This window comes from Taudactylus pleione, unplaced genomic scaffold, assembly GCF_031769625.1.
Source record: "Taudactylus pleione unplaced genomic scaffold, aTauple2 ptg000170l, whole genome shotgun sequence".
Taxonomy (NCBI): Eukaryota; Metazoa; Chordata; class Amphibia; order Anura; family Myobatrachidae; genus Taudactylus; species Taudactylus pleione.
Window position 1 is genome coordinate 643,275 of NW_028284572.1, and position 23,782 is coordinate 667,056.

The following is a 23,782-nucleotide window of genomic DNA, read 5'->3' on the forward strand; positions in this document are numbered from 1 at the left end:
GATGAGATGCTTAGGTGACGGGTTCCCTGCTGAACCCACTACTTTCTGAACAAAGTATACTGACATGCAGTAGACAGTCTGGAAGGATTCTATTATCATTTTGTGGTTGCCGCTGGCAGAATAGAAGATTATAGTCTGACTATTTTGTCTGCCTTCACAACTACTGCCAGAAGATGGCATCACATATGATGGTCGTTTAAACTGCCTCCTAAACATGCCAAGCTGGGAGGATAATAGGTCACATGGCAATAATAAAATACTTAAGAATGGTCAGTAAAAGTTGATGTAAGGGTAAATGATTAATAGCTATGAGCTGTTTTGTCACATGCCTTTATTTTTGCTCATCTTTACTTTAAAAGGTGCAGCAAATCACTAACCCATTAAATCATGCTCAAAGTATCATGTGCAAGCCAAATAGCATAGTTCTAAACCATGGAAACTTTTATAATAAAGTTACTGTACAGAATGGTGAGACATTTTGTTTTAAAATACTTCACCAACCTTTAGTGATCTAAGTACACAGCAGAGCGTTTGCGGAAAACATTTAATTAGTTCCTGTACCACATGCCGCTTCTTGCAATTAGTCTGTACCAAAATAGTTCACTCTTTATACTTTATTATATCTGAAAATAGTGTTTTACATGCAGTATTTGAATGCCTTTACAATGAAAGTTATAGGAAAGATAAACATAGTAATTGAACTGATGCATAGAAGGTGTTATATAAAGTGATACTACAATCAAGCCTGGTAGTCTGCAATCCCCATCGAATTTTAAACTGAAACAAACAGTATTCCAGTTTATTCTTACATAAAATAATGTGATTAGTGATTATGTATGCATATTATTGCTTAAAGTTTTGGACTGCAACACTCCTTTCACAGGGCAGAATAAAAGCCATGCCACTTCAAATATCTCCCAAACTGGGAACTTTAATGAAAATTAGTGTTTAACCACGCACTGGTATAAGTTACAGTCATTAAAAATCACGTGATAGTGGGCCTGATTTATAGTCATACGCAGATGACGTATCCCATGCAGCTTTCAGATTATCAGAAAACTGCATGTGCAGGACCCATTCTACGCATGTGCAGAATGGGTTCTGTGATATCGCTCTCAGATCCCCCAAGTCGAAGCATGATTAACATGCAGCAGCATTTGGGTGTGGAGTGGGGCGTGCCTATGCAGTGTTCCCAGAAATGGGTTGTGTCGCCCCCCCCCTTTTCCTGGAGTGCCGAGGCCAGGGTCTGCGTCAGTGGAAGCTGAATTCCTGGGCCTCGCAGGCTGCCAGCCTGAGTAAGCTGGAGCTTACTCACCCTGGCCGGTGCTGTCGCCTTTGCAACCATCAAGACAGCATCTGCTTCCTATAGTTGCCTCCTGCAGTATTTAAATGTTAGCTGTACGGTATTGCACAGTCGCTTCCAGGGCCGTAACTAGGGTAGTGCAACCAGTGCCATGGCACAGGGCACCGCAGGGCAGGGGGCGCTGTTTGGGCCTGTCACTTTTCCTGTTTATTATCATTCTCACTTGTAGCTTCCTTTTTTTTTATCCCCAGCATCTCCTGGCCTCCCCTATCTCTTCCCTGGCCCTTTCCCATGAGGCCATGGCCCTTTTTCAGGTGCACTATATTATGTCCCTATTTATAAAATGGGGGGTGGGACACCAATGCTCTCTCAGGCACAGGGCACCAAAAAGTCTAGTTACAGCTCTGGTCGCTTCCCTGCGGCTGTGCATTATAGTCTGACCATGAATCAGGCCCAATATTGGCATTTATTTTTGGTGTTTCCTTTATAATTGTTTAGATATGCTAAACGTCTTAGTTGAGGGTGAAAATCTTTACTAAGTGTTGAACTGATTTCATAGGGTCACTAAACCTAAAATGGAAGTTAATACAAAAGAACAAATGCCTCTTTCATAAAAATAGATGAGGGAGTTTTCATACCATGGTAGAAGTTAAGATTTTGTAACCTTATTGACCTATTGTTCATGTTTGCTGATATTTTAAACTCCAAAAAGGTATTTTTTTTGTAGATTTACAGTCAGGTCCATAAATATTGGGACATTGACAGAATTTTCATATTTTGGCCTCTATTTACCACCACAATGACTTTGAAATGAAACAAACAAGATGTGCTTTAACTGCAGACTTTCAGATTTAATTTGAGGGTAATTACATCCAAATCAGGTGAACGGTGTAGAAATTACAACGGTTTCTATATGTGCCTCCCACTTTTTAAGGGGTCAAAAGTAATGGGACAAACTAAACAATCCTAAATCTAACTTTCACTTTTTAATACTTTGTTGCAAATCCTTTGCAGGCAATTACAACCTAAAGTCTGGAACGCATAGACATCACCAGACGCTGGGTTCCATCCCTGGTGATGCTCTGCCAGGCCTCTACTGCAAATGTCTTCAGTTCCTGCTTGTTCTTGGGACATTTTCCCTTCAGTTTTGTCTTCATCAAGTGAAATGCATGCTCAATCGGATTCAGGTCAGGGGATTGACTTGGCCATTGCATAACATTCCACTTTTTAGCCTTAAAAAACTCCTTGGTTGCTTATGCAGTATGCTTCGGGTCATTGTCCATCTGCACTGTGAAGCGCCGTCCAATGAGTTCTGAAGTATTTGACTGAATATGAGCATATAATATTGCCCGAAACACTTCAGAATTCATTCTGCTGCTTTTGTCAGCAGTCACATCATCAATAAATACAAGGGAACCAGTTCCATTGGCAGCCATACATGCCCATGCCATGACACTACCACCACCATGCTTCACTGATGAGGTGTTATGTTTTGGATCATGAGCAGTTCCTTTTCTTCTCTTCTCTTCCCATCACTCTGGTACAAGTTGATCTTTGTCTCATCTGTCCATAGGATGTTGTTCCAGAACTGTAATGGCTTTTTTAGATGTTGTTTGGCAAACTCTAATCTGGTCTTCCTGTTTTTGTGGCTCACCAATGGTTTGCATCTTGTGGTGAACCCTCTATATTCACTCTTGTGAAGTCTTCTCTTGATTGTTGACTTTGACACATATACATCTACCTCCTGGAGAGTGTTCTTGATTTGGCCAACTGTTGTGAAGGGGTTTTTCTTCACCAGGGAAATAATTCTTTTGTCATCCACCACAGTTGTTTTCCGCGGTCTTCCGGGTCTTTTGGTGTTCCTGAGCTCTCCGGTGCATTCTTTCTTTTTAAGAATGTTCCAAACAGTTGATTTGGCCACACCTAATGTTTTTGCTATCTCTCTGATGGGTTTGTTTTGATTTTTCAGCCTAATGATGGCTTGCTTCACTGATAGTGACAGCTCTTTGGATCTCATATTGAGAGTTGATAGCAACTGATTCCAAATGCAAATGTCACACCTAGAATCAACTCCAGACCTATTACCTGCTTAATTGATAATGAAATAATGAGGGAATAGCCCACACTTGTCCATGAAATAGCTTTTGAGTTGATAGTCCCATTACTTTTGGCCCCTTAAAAAGTGGGAGGCACATATTGAAACTGTTGTAATTCCTACACCGTTCACCCGATTTGGATGTAATTACCCTCAAATTAAATCTGAAAGTCTGCAGTTAAAGCACATCTTGTTTGTTTCATTTCAAAACCATTGTGGTGGTGAATAGAGGCCAAAATCTGAAAATTCTGTCAATGTCCCAATATTTATGGACCTGACTGTACTTACAGCTGTAATTTTACCTTTATTTCAAATATGTTTAGATTTGATATCTCCCTGATCCATGATATCACCTGCTTTACCTTTATAATGAATGGCCGCATTACTTAACTTCTGCAGAAGTAGGAATTTTCACCTGCTTTTGTAGAAATTAAGTGATGTCGAATACACCTCATAAGGAGATAAAAACGAACCTATTGTGTCTTCTAAAAATTTAATTTTCTAGAAAAAAAGGAGCTATAATTAATAATTTATAAAATATTTACATATTGAAATGTGGCCATCACAAAAATTGCCAAAATAGGCTCTGCACAGGAGTGTGACAAGCCTCATTAGTGAAGAGGTTAAATATAAACGTGTCCAGTATTTGTGTGGTACAGGCAAAAGCATTTCTACATTCTATTTAGAATCGTAATAGTACTTCAATTTATACAACCCTATTTGGGGGATATAGTTACCATGCAGGTGCTCAGAATAATGGCACCGGAATCCCAACAGTAGTCGGAAACCCAGTGCCAGAATCCTGACTGCCGGTATTCCATCGGTAAGTATTAGGGTTGGGGGATAGTTAGGGTTAGGGATTAGGGTTAGGCACTAGGGGGAGAGTTAGGGTTAGGCTGCTGGGGGAAGAGGGTTAGGGTTAGGCTGCTGGGGGGGGAAGGTTAGGGTTAGGCTATGGGAAAAATGGTTTAGGGTTAGGAGGAAGGTTACGGGCTAGTGTTAGGGTACTTACATAAGTAGGTCGGCATTCTGACTGTCGGGATGCCACTGACGGTATTCTACCACTAGCACCCCAACTGCCGGGATCTCGTACCCAACCCCTATTTGGACCTTGTTTTGTCTGAAATAGCTGAACCTGAAGTCTGAACTAAATAGCATTTTATTTAATTGGGTCAGGATTCTGAATGTTGAGAAGCCGCTGACGGTATTCTGACTGCCGGAATCCCGACCGCTGGGATCTCATACCCAACCCCTATTTGGATCTTGTTTTGGCTGAATTGGCTGAACCTGAAGTTTGAATTAAATTTAGCATTTCTTTATTTGTATATTAGCATTGCCCTAGCCTGCAAGTTCATTAATAATTGAATAACTCTGGAGAATGAGACCAAGTATAGCACAGTACTTTGTTTCAACTTAACCCCATGAACAAGAAGTACATCTCTGTAGCCTAACAAATAGATGTTACATCTTCTCTTGAACACATTGTTTCTGACCTGGCAACATCGGAGATGTACGTTCATCATCGGATTAACGTACATTTCTGAATCAGGCCCTAAATCGGGATAGTTGCTAGTAAGCAGAGCTATATGCATCTCTACATCCAGACTGCACCATCCATGGCTTCATAGCCATGATAATTTTCAGTGCTCACTTATACCAGCCCTTGATACATCTAATTACAGACATATTTATGCATACCTCATAGCCTGAAATTCAGTTGAAACGATCTAACCACCCCTTCAATCCTTGTCCTATAAGGGTGTTGTAATTATCTTTGGTTGAACGCATCACCTCAACCCAAAATGTCTTCTCCTTAGACTGAGAGATATAATAAATTGATCATGGTTTGTTTTGCAAAGACTGCAAAGGGCTACTACATTGATTCCCAATGTTTCTGCAGCTTATTGGGGGGTTCAAGCTGACTTCCCCAATTCTGACACCACTTCGCATGTCTCCATTTTCGTGTCTTTTGGAATAGAATACGGCGAATAGCGGGGGCAAGCACAGTAAGTTTCCACGTATAAAATACGCAATGTAGGCAAAAACTCCCGACAGGCGAAACTTTATCGCGGGTGTGAAACTAATTGAATACCACTATTTACTGTATTCAATTCCAAAAGACACGGAGACACACAAAGCCAAAACACGCGAAAAGTGGTGTTAGAATCGGGAAATCAGCCTGAACCCCCCCAATAAACTGCAGAAACTTTTTGGATCAATGTAGTAGTGCCCAATTAGTCCTAATAGAACTGTTTAGGGTACTAAAGTTCGCACAATTGCTACTAATTAGCATATTTGCGCAAGTGGTGAAGATTAGCATTAAGCAGTATTTTTAGGTGAAAATAAGTAGTCCAGTCAAATTTGGGGTACATGAAAATGAGTGCAAGCATATTTTAATGTCTCTAAATTTAACTTTTAAATAAAGTGAAAATGCACCCCAAACAATGCACCTGCAATTTCCAAAACTGTTGACACCTTTTTAGTGCACCACCAGAACCTTCATTCGCTAGTTTGTGAACTTGTCCCCCCACTTTGCACTTTTTCGCCCCCAATTTCAAAGTACTTTTTGTGGTGTTAAGTTTTATTTAGGATATTTTTTACGCAGTTGTCCATTGGGGGGCAGCCCCAAGGGTTCTGAGTGGTTTCCCCACCTTTGCACCCTAAACAAAAATTTTGCACTTCTTTTCTCCACCTATTCAGAGGCGAATCTCTTTCGCCTATTACATTGCATTGTGTTTCCAAGTGTGTGAAAAGCAGATGGAATTGAATACAGCAATAATTTTCCGACAGGCAAAAAGTCGCAATCGGCGATACTTTTTTGGGGATCTTGATTTTTCGCTTCTAATTGAATATGGGCCTAAGTTTGAAATATGTAAGTTAGGAGCTGATTGGGTGGTACTTTAACTCTCTATACGTTATCTCTCGATAAGCTTTTAGAAATCTCCCCTAAGTTCGTAAATTCTATATATCTTGTTTAACTAAAGAATATCTCTCCCATGCACCCTAGTAAAGTAACTTAACTTCAGCAAAGATAATTTCACACAATAGATGATCCCTTCTTCCTCTTAGAAAATGATGGACTTATGTAATAGCCCTCAAGGTGCAAGCGTGAGCATGATTCTGGTGAGTCTGTCCAATTTATTTTAAAGTGGCAATCATTAAAAAGGGAAAAACAATCTTTTTTGGCATTTAAATGATTGCTGATTTAAAAATATAAGCAGACTCACTGGAATTGTGCCTGCACTTTGCAGGCTTTTACATAAATCCCTTTTAGTCTTCCCTTAAGCCCTTCCTCTAATCACCCACCACATTCAGCCTCATATACTCCTAAAATTCTAAAATATTCAAATTTATAAAATGTAGTCACTAATGTAGGATTTATTTCTAACTATTAGCTACAGACATGTTGGTGCACATTTGGTTAATCCCCACAAAACTTGCTTGTAAATCCCCACAAAACGTGCTTGTCACTATCCTGAGTCAAAGAATAATGTGAAAATGATGCTTCAATTCATATTTTCCCAACTTATGTATTAGGTAGCTATCAGCAACTCATCCCAGTAATATTTCACTTCCATTGCTAGGGAAAAGGAATGGTTTTTTTTTTCTACTTTTTTTGCAATTTAAATTGGTGATAGTTGTTTGTCAGTTGTATTTCTTCTCAAGATAATAATCACATTAATTTTTACTAAAATAAAGTGAAAAAGGGTGTTTTCACACCCTTTTCACATTATTTTAGTTTCACCCACAGTTACTAAAGGGCAATTGGAGTAGAATTCGTAAAATTCAACTCCAACCCCTAAGTATCACTTATTTTTAGTAAGCAGATCGCATTTCCCATAATTGTAATGGGAAATGTGATCCGACCAAAGTTACTAAAAATAGATTGTAAAAAAATACAGGAGAAAGCCCTGTGATAATAACGCCACCTGGAGGTGGCGTTATCCGGGGTCTCTCCTTGTTACCCGACTCCTGCCCTGCTCTAATGGGGAGAGCAGAGCCGGGAGCCGGCCCCAGTGATCAGCTGTGTGGTCTAAACCACACGCTGATACAATGTAAAAAAAAAAATTAACTTACCTGACTCCAGGGACCGGAGATCGGGGCTCCGGTAATGTCTCCCCTCTGGTCAGCTGGTCTCCCATGCTGCACTGCGGCCCGGTCATCAGGTGATCGGGCCCCAGTGCAGTATGGGATATCACCTGACCGGAGGACATGGAAGACATCACCGGAACCCGGATCATGCAGGTAAGTGTAATTAAGGGAGAGGGGGGGTCGCGGGGAGGGGGGGTCGTGTGGGGGTCTGCAATCTGGGGGCGGGGCTTAGTGACGGGGGGTAGCAGCGGCGGCCGGTCAGCACATGCGCGGGGCACTAGTTATGGTATTTTTTTAAGAAAATACCGTGACTAGTGTGCGGAGGGGATTCGCAGGGACAGAGCTTTCTTGCAAGCTCTGTCCCTGCAAGGGATTTGTAGTAAATCCCTGTGATATTGCCTGAATTCGCAATGCAAATTCAGTCGGTAATATCACACTGCAATCTGCATTACAAATGCAGATTGTAGTAAATAGAGCCCTAAGTATGAAACTGCTAGTATTAATTTGTAGTAAGAGGGGTTATATTTTTTTCTAAGAATACCAGACTCTGTCTGGTTCTATCAAGACTAAAAGATGAGTAACTTTACTTCTTATTGGCCTGTTCCTGAGTCACGCACAACGCCATTGCAATTCCAGCCCCTTTCAGAGTGGGACGCATCAATGAGTCTGCACCAGCCCCACTCTTCCACTACTGAGAGCAGCCATCATCACTATTATCAGCATTGGCACCAGCCATGGTGCACTACATCCAACTGTATCATATGGATCTCTGCATACACCCACATAAAATAGGACACAACAGTGTGCACACATTCATGAATTGCCCACTTCATTGCCATCCAGTATTGATAATCCAGCAGCAAGTTAGAAGTGACTGAGATGCATATGACTCAGAATCACTTGGAAATACTTTACTATACATATGCAATCTATATGAAGCATGCAGTTTGCTAAAAATTGGGCAGTTTGCTAAAAACTGGGCCCTACGTCTCTGTCTTTCAATGGGAAACTATGTCCTATCCTTTTTGTGTCTTGCTGTTCCAAAACTTTTATTATATGTAGACACATACTCTGTGTCTCAGTGTGACAGGATTTTTCTCAGGTGCGGAATTGAAGTGATTTTGAAAGTCTTTTTCATTAGTCAAAATCTCCAAATCTTCTCATTTCGTTACCACTCTTCCCTCTGCTTTTTCTTTCTGCTAATGAGATTGTACATACTACTTAAGTTGTTCCTGTGGTTTGTCTCTCACTGCCCAGTCTACACTCTCCTCTGACCAGACTTCTGCCACTCTGCCAGCTACCTTATACTCTCTTCACAAACTTTCACCTTGCTCTCTCCTCGTGTTGTCCATTTCCAGCTCTTTTTTTCTCGAGCCAAGGTGCCATGGCAACCACTTCTTGTCTTCTTGCAGTCTGTTTCTTTGTAGCAATGCAATTTGTAATAGAAGTATAGGTTGCCTTACACATTAACGGTTAATTAACCAATCACTGCTGATTCTAATGTATAGGCAGCAGTGCAAATCAGCATTGCCTGCAGTCCATACTCACCTACTCTCCTGGAGCATCCTGGAGACTCCGGAATTTTCAGGGAGTCCTCCAGAGTGGGTGTTTCTCCTGCTTCCCACTCATTTACTAGTTAAGTGGGCAGGATGGGGATAATAATGACGGGAATTGCAGTCCATTGGAGGGGACAGGGCCAATATAACGCGGCTCTATGATGATGCAAATTCTACAGTCCAATCCCCACCCCCGGCCGGCCACCTGCATCTCCTCTCCGGGCTTCTGCTGGAGAGGAGATGTTCAAAGTAGGTAAATATGCTGTAGTCACTTTCCACAAGAAATCTGTTTTCCAGTCCTTTTTGCATCAGTGCATCACTTGTCACTTGTCACTGAGTAATCTACCTATTGATTGTTCTCTGGGTTATTTTTCATTGTATACAGTATCTGCAGCATCTAAGTTCCTTTCCTCCAAGTGTTATGCCAGTTTCCGACCTCCTCTTTCCCAATTGTTGTCAGCTCTCCTGAGACATGCATATGTCTTGGTTCCTTTCAAATTGACCATTCATGTTACTTTGTTTGTACAGTACCATTAATTTGAACTAATCTCCTAATTCACTACAATGTCATTACATTACAGGAATACTAAACCAGTTGCATTTAGTGTTCCACTGGCTTCTTTTCGAAAGCAGAATGAAGTTTAAACTCATCTCACCCAAAAAGCCCTCAACCACTCTTCTCAATGCCAAGACCCAAACCTTTTCATTCATACTTACTACACTTCCTCCTAACTTCATAGCTTATGATGCTCAGTTCTACCCAGGGGTCCTGCAGCCACCCGCCGCCCCCATAACAGAATGCAGTACTTTAGGCAGGGAGAGAGAGGACTGACTGCTGCTGCAAGGCCATCACACACACTCCCCGGACACCGGCACACCCCAGTTTTTTTTATTTTTGTAAGGATGGAGTCTGGTCACACCTCCCCTAGTTGGCCTTGCCTCCTCCCAGTATCAGGCCCGGCAGAGCTATTAGCAGCTCTAGTACTGCCCCCCATTCCCTCTTTGTGTGTTTCCACATCCTCTCTAGAATATACTGTCTCCTCTATGTAATGATTATTTTTCTACATTGGGAATATTTATTACATTTTGAAAGCTACATAACATGACATATACAGTGCATCCGGAAAGTATTCACAGCGCGTCACTTTTTCCACATTTTGTTATGTTACAGCCTTATTCCAAAATGGAATAAATACATTTTTCTTCTCAAAATTCTACACACAATACCCCATAATGACAACGTGTAAAAAGTTTTTTAGAGATTTTTGCAAATTTAATTTAAAAAAAACAACTAAGAAATCACATGTACATAAGTATTCACAACCTTTGTTCAATACTTTGTTGTTGCACCTTTGGCAGAAATTACAGCCTCAAGTCTTTTTTGCCACAAGCTTGGCACACCTATCTTTGGGCACTTTCGCCCATTCCTCTTTGCAGCACCTCTCAAGCTCCTTCAGGTTGGATGGGAAGCGTCGATGCACAGTCATTTTCAGATTTCTCCAGAGATGTTCAATCGGATTCAAGTCTGGGCTCTGGCTGGGCCACTCAAGGACATTCACAGAGTTGTCCTGAAGCTACTCCTTTGATATCTTGGCTGTGTGCTTAGGGTCGTTGTCCTGCTGAAAGTTGAACCGTCGCCCCAGCCTGAGGTCAAGAGTGCTCTGGAGTAGGTTTTCATCCAGGATGTCTCTGTACATTGCTGCATTCATCTTTCCCTCTGTCCTGACTAATCTCCCAGTTCCTGCTGCTGAAAAACATCCCCACAGCATGATGCTGCCACCACCATGCTTCACTGTATGGATGGTATTGGCTTGGTGATGAGCGGTGCCTAGTTTCCTCCAAACATAACGCCTGGCATTCATGCCAAAGAGTTCAATCTTTGTCTCATCAGACCAGAGAATTTTGTCAGGTGCATTTTGGCAAACTCCAGACGGGCTGCCATGTGCTTTTTACTAAGAAGTGGCTTCCTTCTGGCCACTCTACCATATAGGCCTGATTGGTGGATTGCTGCAGATATGCTTGTCCTTCTGGAAGGTTCTCCTCTCTCCACAGAGGAATGCTGTAGCTCTGACAGAGTGACCATCAGGTTCTTGGTCACCTCCCTGACTAGGGCCCTTCTCCCCCGATCGCTCAATTTAGATGGCTGTCCAACTCTAGGAAGAGTCCTGGTGGTTCCCGAACTTCTTCCATTTATGGATGATGGAGGCCACTGTGTTCATTGGGACCTTCAAAGGAGCAGATATTTTTCTGTACCCTTTCCCAGATTTGTGCCTCGAGACAATCCTGTCTCGGCGGCCTACAGACAATTCCTTGGACTTCATGCTTGGTTTGTGCTCTGACATGCACTGCCAAGTGTGGGACCTTATAGGTGTATGCCTTTCAAAATTATGTCCAATCAACTGAATTTATCACAGGTAGACTCCAATTAAGCTATAGGAACATCTCAAGGATGATCAGTGGAAACAGGATGCACCTGAGCTCAATTTTGAGCTTCATAGCAAAGACTGTGAATACTTATGTAAATGTGATTTCTTAGTTTTTTATTTTTATTAAATTTGCAAAAATCTCAAAAAAACTTTTTACAAGTTGTCATTATGGGGTATTGTGAGTAGAATTTTGAGGACAAAATGAATTTATTCCATTTTGGAATAAGGCTGTAACATAACAAAATGTGAAATAAGTGACGTGCTGTAAATACTTTCTGGATGCACTGTATCATAAGTACTGTATGCTAAAAAGGACAAAAGCCAGATGTCAAGCAAATATAATAAATCGCTAAGAAGTGGAAAAATGATGTATTACTAGACAGCAGGAGACATAATATTACTGTATAACGGTGTATCAATAATACAAGTACATTGCAAGGCTGAGCACTCCTGGGCCACAGGGAAGCCAGAATAGTGGAGGTTCCATATTCCAAGACATGATGTGAGCTTTCCCACAGGGATAAAATTTAAAGGGCATTTTCTGCAACTATATAAAAATAATTAATGCGCAACTGTAGTGTTAATTAAGTTTATTTTGGTAAAGAAGGAGCCTGTGGAACCATCCATCACCTAGCTGTGAAAACCGTACCCAGCATAAGGAGATTAGTAACATATAACTGGAGATATTGATTGAGGGAACCTTAAACTGTAAACCAGAAATTGAAATGCCAAACTCCAAAATAAAGATCACCCCATTTTGAAAGTTGAAGACTACACTAACGAAGCATAACCCCTTTAGCGCTCATTAAAGGGGTTATGCCACCCTTTCTGGATTTAACAAACAGGTAATCTAAGATACGTTCCCCATTGCTGGCAATGGAGACCCGGCGGTGCCTTTCAGCTTCAGCAAAGCCTTCCAGGCACTGTCGGGTACCCCTGTCATGCACACGCGCAGACGGACCGTTGCGCATTCGCATTACATCGGCGCTGGCAGTGTAATGGGACTTCGCGGGACCTCGCCGGAGGGGTTAGTATTGCTAAATACTAGTGGCATTTTCGTTTGTATCACAGTGGTACTAAACGAAAATTGCCGCTGGTATTTTCATATGTTTATAAATGGACCCCTGTGTGTGCAGAACACGCATGAGCCACAAGTGTATATAGAATCAGCGGTGTCACCCAGTGCGCCATGTAGTTTTTCTTTGGTGCACAAAGGGGGCATGGCCTTGTGTCCAAAAGACCATGCCCCTGATGTGACATTCTGGGGTTGTAACTGCTTGTCACACCCCCAGTTTCGTCATGCTGGGGGCTGGACCAGTGCTCTAGCGCAGTGGATGATGCGTGCATGTGTGCGTCATCCATCACTGCTGCAGTGCTGTTCGATGACACCATCCAAGAGGGTGACACCAAAATAGCAGAACAGCTCTGCTACTTTGGCGTCACCTCTTCGAATGGTGTCACCCATTGCGACCCGCTCCCCCCTAGTGATGCCAATGTATAGAATGTATTTAGGAAGTTCAAATTCTAAATTAAGTTGCGCAAACAAATTTAGGGTGGAGTCCGTATAGGTGCCTATTGTTATAATATCGTGTGAAACCACAACTCAAGTGAGAGCAGTTTCCCAAACTTTTCATTGCCCCAGAGCAGAGAATTTGGTTCTAGTCCAGTGTCCCCAGTAAATTTTTGAGTACTCTCGTCTGCATCAGAAAAGTGGGACATCATGTAAGAAATATGTCTGCCAAGAAAAATTGCAACAAAGTAAAACTAAACTCCGTCTGTTCAACCAAGGCCCAATGAAGATCTCCATGTTCTGGTACAAAAGGCCATTCTCTAAGATGCACCAACTGGGCAGATAAATAATATAAAATAAGATTGTTTACTGCCAATCCATCCTTGCCAGGGGCGTTTCTAGAGAGGAGGGGGCTCGTGTGCAGTCTCCGACACGGGCCCCATCCTCTGTCTTTGGCAGCCGGCCGCGCACTGAGCTGTGCGTGGCCAGCGCCAGAATTATAGACTCTGGGCACTAAAGTGCGCCCAGAGTCTATAGAGTATACGCTGGTCACCGGGAAAATGGCCGCAAAGGCCATTTTTTCCATGTACTGCGCAGGCGCAAATGACAGGAAAATGTCAGCGGCGGCAATTTTCCAGTCGTATTTGCAGCGCCGAACCCCCGCGCCAACGTGGGACTCCGGAGAGGTAGGTAATACTATGAGTGCAAGGTGTGCAGTGTGGGGCCCCCCTGGACCCAGGGGCCTGTGTCCCTCACACACCCTGCAACCATTATAAATACGCCCCTGACCCTTGCCTATAGCATGACATCTGGTCCTAAAACTAATGCGGACTTGTTTATTACACCTGATCAATAAAGATATATTCAAATTCATCTTGGACAAATTGAGCAAGGATATAAATAGGAGTGCTGAGGGGCATAAAGTAGTTTCGTTTGAATGATCATTTTGACCAGGCTCACTCTACCTGTTACAGATAAGGGTATGTTTCCAGGAATAGGATGTTTCCTTTGTGTAATTACATACTACATTTATGGATATAGGGCCTGATTCAGCAAGGAGCACACGGATGCAGACGCACACAATTGCTCGATGGTTTTGCTCTCTTACATCCATATCAATAAGGGATATTGGTATATCATTATTTTCTATACCCAGTTTAGACGCCTCATTCATTTATGGTCCTGGACCACATCACTCCATTTCCATATATATTGTGTAGGGTGTAGTGCTTCGGAGCTATCATTTAGTCCAATCCCTGTGCTTGCAGAATACCAGTCTGTCCCTGATGTTTTTTCTGGAAAGAAGTTGCTTCTTTGCTGCCCTTCTTGACACCAGCCATCCCCAAAAGTCTTCATCTCACTGTGCGTGAAATGCACTCACACCTGTCTGCTGCCATTCCTGAGCAAGCTCTGCAATGGTGGTGCCCCGATCCCGCAGCTGAATCAACTTTTATAGACGGTCCTGGCACTTGCTTGACGTTCTTCAAGGCACTGAAGTCTTCTTCACAACTATTGAACCTCTCTCCTTGAAGTTCTTGATGATCCGATAAATGGTTGATTTAGGTGCAATCTTACTAGCGGCAATATCCTTGCCCGTGAAGCCCTTTTTGTGCAAAGCAATGATGACTGCACGTGTCTCCTTAAAGGTAACCATGGTTAACAGAGGAAGAACAATGATTTCAAGCTCCACACTCCTTTTAAAGGTTCAAGTTTGTTGTTCTAACGCAATCAGCATGACAGAGTGATCTCCAGCCTTGTCCTCCTCAACACTCTCACCTGTGTAAACGAGAGAATCACTGACATGATGTCAGCTGGTGCTTTTGTGGCAGGGCTGAATTGCAGTGGAAATGTTGTTTTTGGGATTAGGTTCATTGTCATCGCAAAGAGGGACTTTGCAATTAATTGCAATTCATCTGATCACTCTTTATGACATTCTGAAGTATATGCAAATTGCCATCATAAAAACTAAAGCAGCAGACTTTGTGAAAACCAGTACTGTGTCATTCTCAAAACTTTTGGCCATGGCTGTATTGGCAGCGCATTGCCGCCTGGTATAACACTAGCACCAACAGTTGCAGTTCTACATTTGAAGAAAAGTAACATATAAAATAAAATACTAATACATGATCATAGCTCACATTTTGTGAATGGGGATTGCGTGGTTTTCCTCAATGTACTGCAGTTTCCTCCCACACTGCAAAAAAATACAATACTGTAAAATTGGTTGCTTACTAAAATGTACCCTATTGTGTGAGCTTGTGTGGTAGGATTAGACTGTAAGATCCAATATTATCTCTACAGTGCTGCATACTTGATGGTGCTATATAAGTAAAGATAATAATTTTTAATAAATTAACCTTGATCCCTGAACATTGCAACATCTACTATATATATAAAATAAAATGTCCCTGGGTATTTTATAACCATTAAGCTTTATTGTGAATGTTATAACAGAATGTATGTAACATTTTGTCATTATTATTTTAATGTATTCAATAGATTACTGTAAACAATATGTATTGCTGTTAGATTAATTGGATTTTTTTTATTTCATCAGAGCAAGATGTCGTGTTGGCGCACAACTATTCTATGTTTGGGATGCTTTTTCTTGCTAGTTCAAGGGAGGCCATCAAAGGAAGAGTCTGGTGTTAAGTCCTTTCCACCATTTATAAGACTACGGCATAAGGTAACATATACTATATATTTTGCTCATATTTATACTGTAGATGTAGCATTCAGCAAGTTCCTTAATACTATTGTTTTGTATATACTGTAGAGATGGGTGAATGATTCAGCTGATTCACCACTGCCCAATTAATTAAAATAAAATCTATTACAATTTTCTCAACATTTAGCCTATAATTAACATCAACTACAGAATTGGACTAGTCAATTCCTATTAACAAATCAGCAGTAAAAACAACACTGTATCACTGGGACAATGCTGTTCTACCATTATTTCCTATGGAGGCTGATCCTTCAGTGATATTAGGAGAATTTACTGTATTCTCCCTAATATACTGTAGAAATCAGTATTGATTGTTGTTTCACAGATAATGTTTAAAGCAAAATGAAAAAATAGGCAACATGCCCCCTTCTGCAAAAAGAAAAAAATACGCATGCTCTCACTTTGACCCATATTGTACATGCTATCAGCTGTGTGACATACAGTATATTTATGTAAAACAAAATACTCAACTAACCTCAGCGTTAGAAATGCTGGGCTTTTTATTACTAGAACTGGTAGACTACAAGCATGAAGTTGAATTGCCTTAGTACAAACAAAGATTAGTCTGGTCAATGCAGGGTTAATGCTTCTATGGATTGCTGCAAAAAAAATAGTGACCCTACCTACCCAAGAGGATGCACATCCTACCCTGAAAAGCACTGGGGCTTTTCCTTCCATCCTTGGCTGTGGGATCCGAAGTTATAACTTGCCACCACAGCAGTCTCATTAAGATGAACAGTCCCTAATCCACCTAATATAATAAAAGACTAAAAACACACAAACACAATTAAAAAACAAAAACAAAAAAACATTCAATTGAATAAAACAATCCCAAAAGCCTTGGTCACCACATTATTAAATAGGGAAAAATATGTAAAAAATCCCCATTATACACCTTTCAGACAGAAATCCAAATTACCAGGTTAAACATTTCAACCCTGTAATTTGGTGATTTACACGGGACCTTTTTATGTCTGAAAGGGTCATCCCGGGTCTAAATTCCGGGACTTACCAGGGTCGGAGACACAGGAATTTAGTCCCGGTTGACCCGTTCAGACAGAAGAAATACAGGTGTACTGTAAATCAGCAAATTACCGGGTTGAATTTTTTGACTGGTAATTTGCTCTTCTGTCTGAAGGGGGGTACTGACAGAGAATGGCAAAACAACCCGGTACGCAAAAGTCAGGAAAAATAAGGGTTTTTTTACATTTTCTGTCTGAAAGTGGTATTATTGGTTTTATTTATTTATTTATTTATTTAATTAACCATTTTGCTATATTGACTTAGAGATCCATGATCATTTTAATATCACCAGTGGGGTGGTAAAGTTGTTACTCCAGGGTTCCATTCTTATTAAGTATGTGCCCCCACAGACAAGAAAAGCCCCACTGATTTTCAGCATGTGGCTGAAAGACTCTGTGTTGGTCTCACTATTTAGGGCAACTCCCCATAGAGTCAGAAATCCTGGGAATGGTTTTCACAGTAGTAGAAGACTCCATCCTAATGGACTCCCTGGCAGGGTGAAAACTAGTCCAGGCTGTCTCATGCTGGGCTAATTGGGGATTTCAGGAAAAGGCTTTTAAACAGTGCAAACCCTGTAAAATTTTAACTCAGTTTCCTTTTTTTCCCCCTCTCTCAAATAGAGAATTAACAAAATGTACTCAGGCCCGCCAAGAGCCGCGGTGGGCCCAGGTAATGGGGCATGGTCTAATCGCGGGAAACGTGGCCATACCCCCTTCCCGAAAAAAAAAGCTCTGCAGTGCAGCGAAGTGCTGAAGAGGGGGCCCTCAGCCCTGCTCAAAGCCAGGGGAGGCACGATCAGTGTGATCGCTCCCCCACACAGGCATAGGAGACTGCTGTGGCTGCTGCTCAGCAGCGACGAGCAGTCTCCCACAGCAGCTCAGCACACGCTGTGTGCTGGGCTGCTCTGAGGGAGGCGGGGGCCGCCAGGTCCATCAGGAAGCCCGGGCCCGGGTAATCTGTACCTGCTCCCCCCCTCTATCGGCGCCCCTGAATGTACTACAGTTTGCAAAATTGTGATGAATAGAATTTCACCCCAAAACATATCAAGAGGTTTATAAAACCCAATACTGTACCTCTGAGATTTTCACTATATTTGGCTGTAACAGTGCCTGTAATTCTTCAGTTGGTGTTGTTGCAAGTTCAGCAATAACATGTTATAGTAATATATTGTATTTCACAGTATACATTGTGACAAAGGTTTAGTTTCACATTGAAAATACTGTGATATCTATTTTAATATTTATTGAATTGTAATAATCTTATATAATGTGTGTAACTTTTTTTCATATACTCAGGGCTACCGAGAAGGGGAAGGGGTGGGTACTTTTTATCCGAGCTTCTTGAAGGGACCCAGTAGGGAAATAGGTCAGCCACTGCCGCCTCACTGCTTACCTGCTGTTTGCTTTACCTGCAGTGGGGTCAGGGAGGCCGCTGTTTCTGAGCAGCAGTCTCCTATGCCTGTGCGGGAGTGGGTAGGAGTGCGATCACACTGATCGTCCTTCCCCCCTGGATTTTATTTTGGGTGAGGGGGTCACAGCACCCCTCTGTTCAGCATCCATCACCGCAAATCCTTAAATAAGGACCATGATCTTCATTCAAATATCCTGCTAAATTGGACATTGAATATAATTGTACACCATTATTTCTATGCAAGTTCTTGATTACCATTTTGGTATGAACAGTGACTTTTAAAGGAAACAGGGACTGTATACACATTCTATTTGATTATTATATAATCTACATATGTTAGACATTTGAATGCGTATCATGGTACTTATTTAATAACTTATGTAAAATTGTCTTTGTAAGAAATGTGCATTCTTTTTCCTTAAAACCATCCAATATTGTATTATTATTTATTAGTATATAATACAACAAAGTGCTGTGTCTACAATTTTTTACATTGATCTGAAAATAAGCTGAGATTGAGACAGTAGCGCGTGTGCATCACTATAATTAGTGTTATCTGAGATAAGAAAAATAATTTGTAATAAGAATTATTTATGTCATAAAAAAAGTTCAAAGTCACTCAGTGGAACCACAATTGTAATACACTTGACAATAAACCACATTAAAGTCACATAACAAAGGTAGTGAAAAAAAACAAAAACTTTAATTCAAACAGATATGTAGTTATGATCGCTTCCATGTAATTGTCTTAATGAAATACCATATATAGGTAAATAAAATACCTATGTCATGTGTTTGTACACCAGTTAAGTGGTATTGGTATGAAAAACAACAGTTAAAAGAGAAAGCAACATAATAATTTGGGGGGGATTTAATTAGTCACAATAAGCTACTTTTTCGCGAAAAACACACTAAATACTTATCGAGCAATACTATTAGCCACGGTTTTTGCAGGTGGAAATTATCCATAACATTTATCGCAAATTAGTTTAAGTTATCACCACCTCCTGAGCAGGTGATAAATTGGGGAAAATCCCTATTTTAAGGTAAAAATATCAGAACCACAGGGACACCCTCCTTAATGACTAATTACGCAAAAATATATTTTTTTATTAGCTTAATTTGGCCAATAATGACATATAATTTTTGGGGTGATAAAGTGCAAAATGCAGGTAAATGGGTTAATATGGTGATGCTGTATGAATGGGACAGGTGTTTTTAAGATTGCAGGTGGAGTATTTGGTAGGTTTTCTAAAAGTGTCTTTAAATGACACAAAATATATGCTTATAGGCATTTATTTGAACCCCCAATTTATGTAGAACATTTCTTTTGCCAAAAAACCCTTGCTTTCTATTATTATTTTGCTGTTTTAGAAATATGCATATAATAACCATTTACACAATTTAAGAACCCCAAAAACTTTTATTAGGACAACTTATTATACTATATCACTTTGCCTTTTTTATTGGGGTACAAGCTAATTTCCCCAAATTCACCTATATATATCACAGTTAAAACTAGCAAGAATTATCATGCGAATGCCGCAACCAGACTTTTACAATTGGATTGCGGGAGCGCACGTTGATGCGATAATCAAAATTATCACGCAATGGGTGTGATAACTTAATGCTTGACAAGTTATTGAATTATCGTGGCTAATTGAATACCCCCTATGCATCTAAACTGGTCTTTTGTAGGTCTTAAGCTGGGTACACATTAGACGATTTTTTTAAAGATTTGGCTGATTCCGAGGGATCGGAACGACACATCATTCAAAATCAACTAATGTGTACGCTCTGTCGTCCGGTGCGCACTTCCGTTTAGTCATCAGCCGCATCGTCAGGTTGTCCCTACATGCAGGCCAACCTGACGATGTGGCTGACGACCCGATGCAGTGGGATGCAGCAGGGGCCGACATATCGGGCGGTCGGGCACCGAATCGTCTAATGTGTATCGATAAGTCGGCCCGTCGGTGGGGGGGTCGCTGGACCCATCATTGGGTACACATGTCGTCTAATGTGTACCCAATTTTAGGCATCCATTGATGACAATATTTTTCAAACTATGAACTCAACAACCACATATAATTTGCAACAGCATTATGACAAATAATATGCCTTATCTCATATAAGATACTTGTATAAGATACATTCAGAACATACTAAGCAAAATATATAATATAATATAAAATATTGTGAGTGTAAAACATAGAGCCCCATGCAATGCATATTGATGTCATCCAAAACAAGTTGCATACAAAAGTGGAATCAGTTTTGAGCTAAGCTGCATAGCATGCTGTGCCACAGAATAGTTGCTGATTACTCAGCATGATTTTTGTTTTTGTTTTTTTCCTTTTTGTGTTGTGTGAGCAGCTTTGAGAGAAACACAGATGCGTGTAATGTTCTCTCCCAGATAACAGCCTATCTATCTGTAGGCAGCATACCATATGGCATCCAATACAAAATATCACAACATATTCTGACATAATGCATCAAAGTTAGAATAAATCTTCTGCATTTCTACAGTGACAAATCCCTGTGCAATAATAAAAAGATGACAAGAAACATGAACTCCACACCATATTTATATAGCAGAGATCATGTTGTACATCATGACAATATTCAGATACTTAGAGACATTTTAAATTGATATTGGCATGTAACATTAAAATGGAGATAACCCTGTTCCAGCAATTTCGACTCAACAATAGATTCATAGGTGCAAAGTGGAATTTTGTTGTTTGATTTATTCTGACGTGACACGCATGCATAGATGCCAACATTTGAAAGCAATTTCCAGAGTCACTTTGCTGCTGGATAGTTGAATATAGTCACATTATGAACAGTGCATTGTAAGCAGGACCAAGGAACTAACTGCATTCAGCAAGATGTGATGACCATTGTATATAATTTAAATACAATTCAAACAATGAATGTAATGATTATATATTATATATACAAAATAGTCCATTATAACATTATTACATTACAACATTTTTATGATCTTTTGTATATTACCTTTTTTCACATATATACAGTATATATTCACAGCTCAATTTCAGAGCTGTATGCTATTAAAAGCCTCCCACTGTGAATGGCAATGAACCAACTCTCCTGAAAAATCAGCAGGGGGTATGGTTCTTGTGGATTTCAGAGGAGAAGGGGTCTCACACTCACTCACTGCTATTAATAACAGTCAGCATGTGCGAGACTATAACAATGACAGTGCAATGTGGCTAATGAATGAAGAGCACCTAGAACTTGCTTTATCAATTTGGTAATGGTAGGGTCATTAGATAAGTTAGATACAGCATATTTATCATAGATTAGGTGATCCAGGACACAGAATGAAATCTCACATTAAATAAAGTATGATGCGACCGGTCAGTGTAAAGCTGGGTACACAGTTAACTATGGGCCTGATTCAGAGCCGCTCGTAAGCGGCCGCTCGTTCGCTCTGAGCGATGTTCACACAACTGCGCATGCGTATGGGGCATAATGCGCATGCGCAAACCAGTCATTGCGGTCAGAATTCGTGCGCTCGCAAAACAGTGAGGGGCTGCTAATTTGATTGATAGAATGTACCGTTTGTGGGTGGTAACAGGGGAAGGTGCTTGAAAACGGGGTAGTGGAGATCCGAACGCAGGCATGTCTAATGGTCAAAAGGGTGTTTAATGGGAGTGCATAATTAGTAAAGGAGCGTCATCGACCACGTCACTTGGTTGTCTTTTAGCCTGAACTGCTCGCAGTGATAGCGGTAAGAAAAAGCTACCACAAGCACTGCGAGCAGTTCAGATGCCTTTCGATGTACCCGATTAATCTATTAAATACTGGAGATGTGTGATGCGAATGGCAAAGGGGCGTCTTTACAAAATAGCGAGCGCATTTTTCGTTCGCTCGCTCAGACATAGAGTCATCAACAAACCGCAAAGAGCGAGCGATCAATTTAAATAGCCGGCCCCTTTTTTTGAACGACCGTCCGCAAATAGCGTCCGGCTCTGAATCAGGCCCTATGTGTGTAATCAGCGATGCGATGGACGGCTGCACCACCGATGGGTCGATATATCAGGCGGCCAGTACACATTACACAATGTGGTGCTTGACCACCCGATATGTCGGCACCAGCCGCATGCCTCTGCATGGGGTCATCAGTCGCATTATCAAATTGAGATGCATGTAGGGCCAACCTAACGATGCGACTGATGACCAAACAGGAACGCGCTTGGTCGTCAGTAGAGCATCCCTGGATCGGTCGACATATTGTCTACATATCGGCTAATGTGTACCCAGCTTAAGATAATTTTAATATAAAAAATAAATGAAATACTCAGTGGCATCACAAGGGGGGTGCAGACCGCACCCGGGTGTCACCCACCGATGGGTGACACCAAAGTGCCGACTCCTCATCAATGACATTAGCTAGGTGCTGCACTGTAGCATTACATGCAGCACTTGGTTCCTTATGCAGTGAGGGAGCCGGCACTGCAAACAGACTAGTCCCCAGGGGCAGTCCGCTTCTCCAAGATCCCCGTAGTTACAAAAACGGGGTTTCGGGCCACGCCCTCTATTCACAAGGCCTCACCCCCACCAGCAATACCACACCCCATTTTTGCTGATACATGGCTTTGCCGTGCGTACTACAAGCCTCCTCCCCATTCCTACAGTACCCGCACTGGGCATCACCAGAGGTAGGGACACCACTAGAAATACTAACAGTATTATAAGGGAAACAAATATTAAAAGGTCATTTTTGTGTATATGTTACAGGCAAAGTGAGAAATCATATAATGCAGAGAATGCCTAGGCACTGTGCGCAGTGCATGAAATGTGTTGGGCAGAGTACTGTAATTATCTGCATTACCTACAATGACAGGCGTCAGGATTTCGACGTCTGTCGTTAGTACCCTGCCGGGATTTGACAGTTGGGAAGTCGGCGGTCGGCATTTCGACTGTCGGCTTCCTGACTGCATCCCTCTGTAACCTGTGCCTAATTTAACAATAAGTGTTACCTACTTTGACTAGTACTTGTTACCAAGCCCAAATGTATTATAGACAATAAAGATGTCTTGTTTCAAATGATTTGTTTTCAGTCATGACATGAATAAACGAGAAATATTTTTTGCACAATGCCTAGGGAAAGTAGGCAACAAATATTTTATTTTCAACTCTACTTTAATATGTTTCATTAAAATGCACAAAATGCACAATAACTAGACAAATTTGATAACAGTTTTTTCGCTTTCCACTTTCCCTAAAAGCGTCAGGCATTGGGTGTGTACTGACAAAATAGATTCAGTGTACTGTAGGTCATGCTTGAATTTTGATGATTTCCCTCGGACCACTGGGAGAGTAGCGCAACCTACTGAATCCCAGTGATGTTGACAGGACGAAGAACATGGTGGGTTGATTTGTGATGAATCACATCATTATAACCATGCTCCCACTGTGTGATGCTGCGAGGTGGGCCGGGACATGTTCCCACGTCTGCTGCCTGGAACTCCCTTTGGGATCTTCAAAGGTGGATCAAGCATATAGGGAATAGGCTTAGGGGATGTGTTTGAGGTACAGGAGACCCTGCAAATGTATATTTGTTATTATCGGTTTAAACAATTATTTATGTATTATTGTCTCTTGACTTG

The 23,782-nt window shown here is 41.3% G+C and overlaps 1 protein-coding gene across 2 annotated transcripts in view; it reads left to right on the plus strand.

Annotated features, from left to right (window-relative positions):
• Window positions 1-23,782, plus strand: part of FSTL5 (follistatin like 5) — a 658,814-nt gene that overhangs the window by 43,625 nt on the left and 591,407 nt on the right. For both annotated transcript variants that reach the window (XM_088475339.1, XM_088475340.1), the window contains exon 2: window positions 15,540-15,668. In XM_088475339.1, coding sequence (XP_088331465.1) covers window positions 15,546-15,668 — 123 coding nt within the window. In that variant the 5' untranslated portion in view covers window positions 15,540-15,545. The remainder of the gene's footprint in view (window positions 1-15,539; window positions 15,669-23,782) is intronic.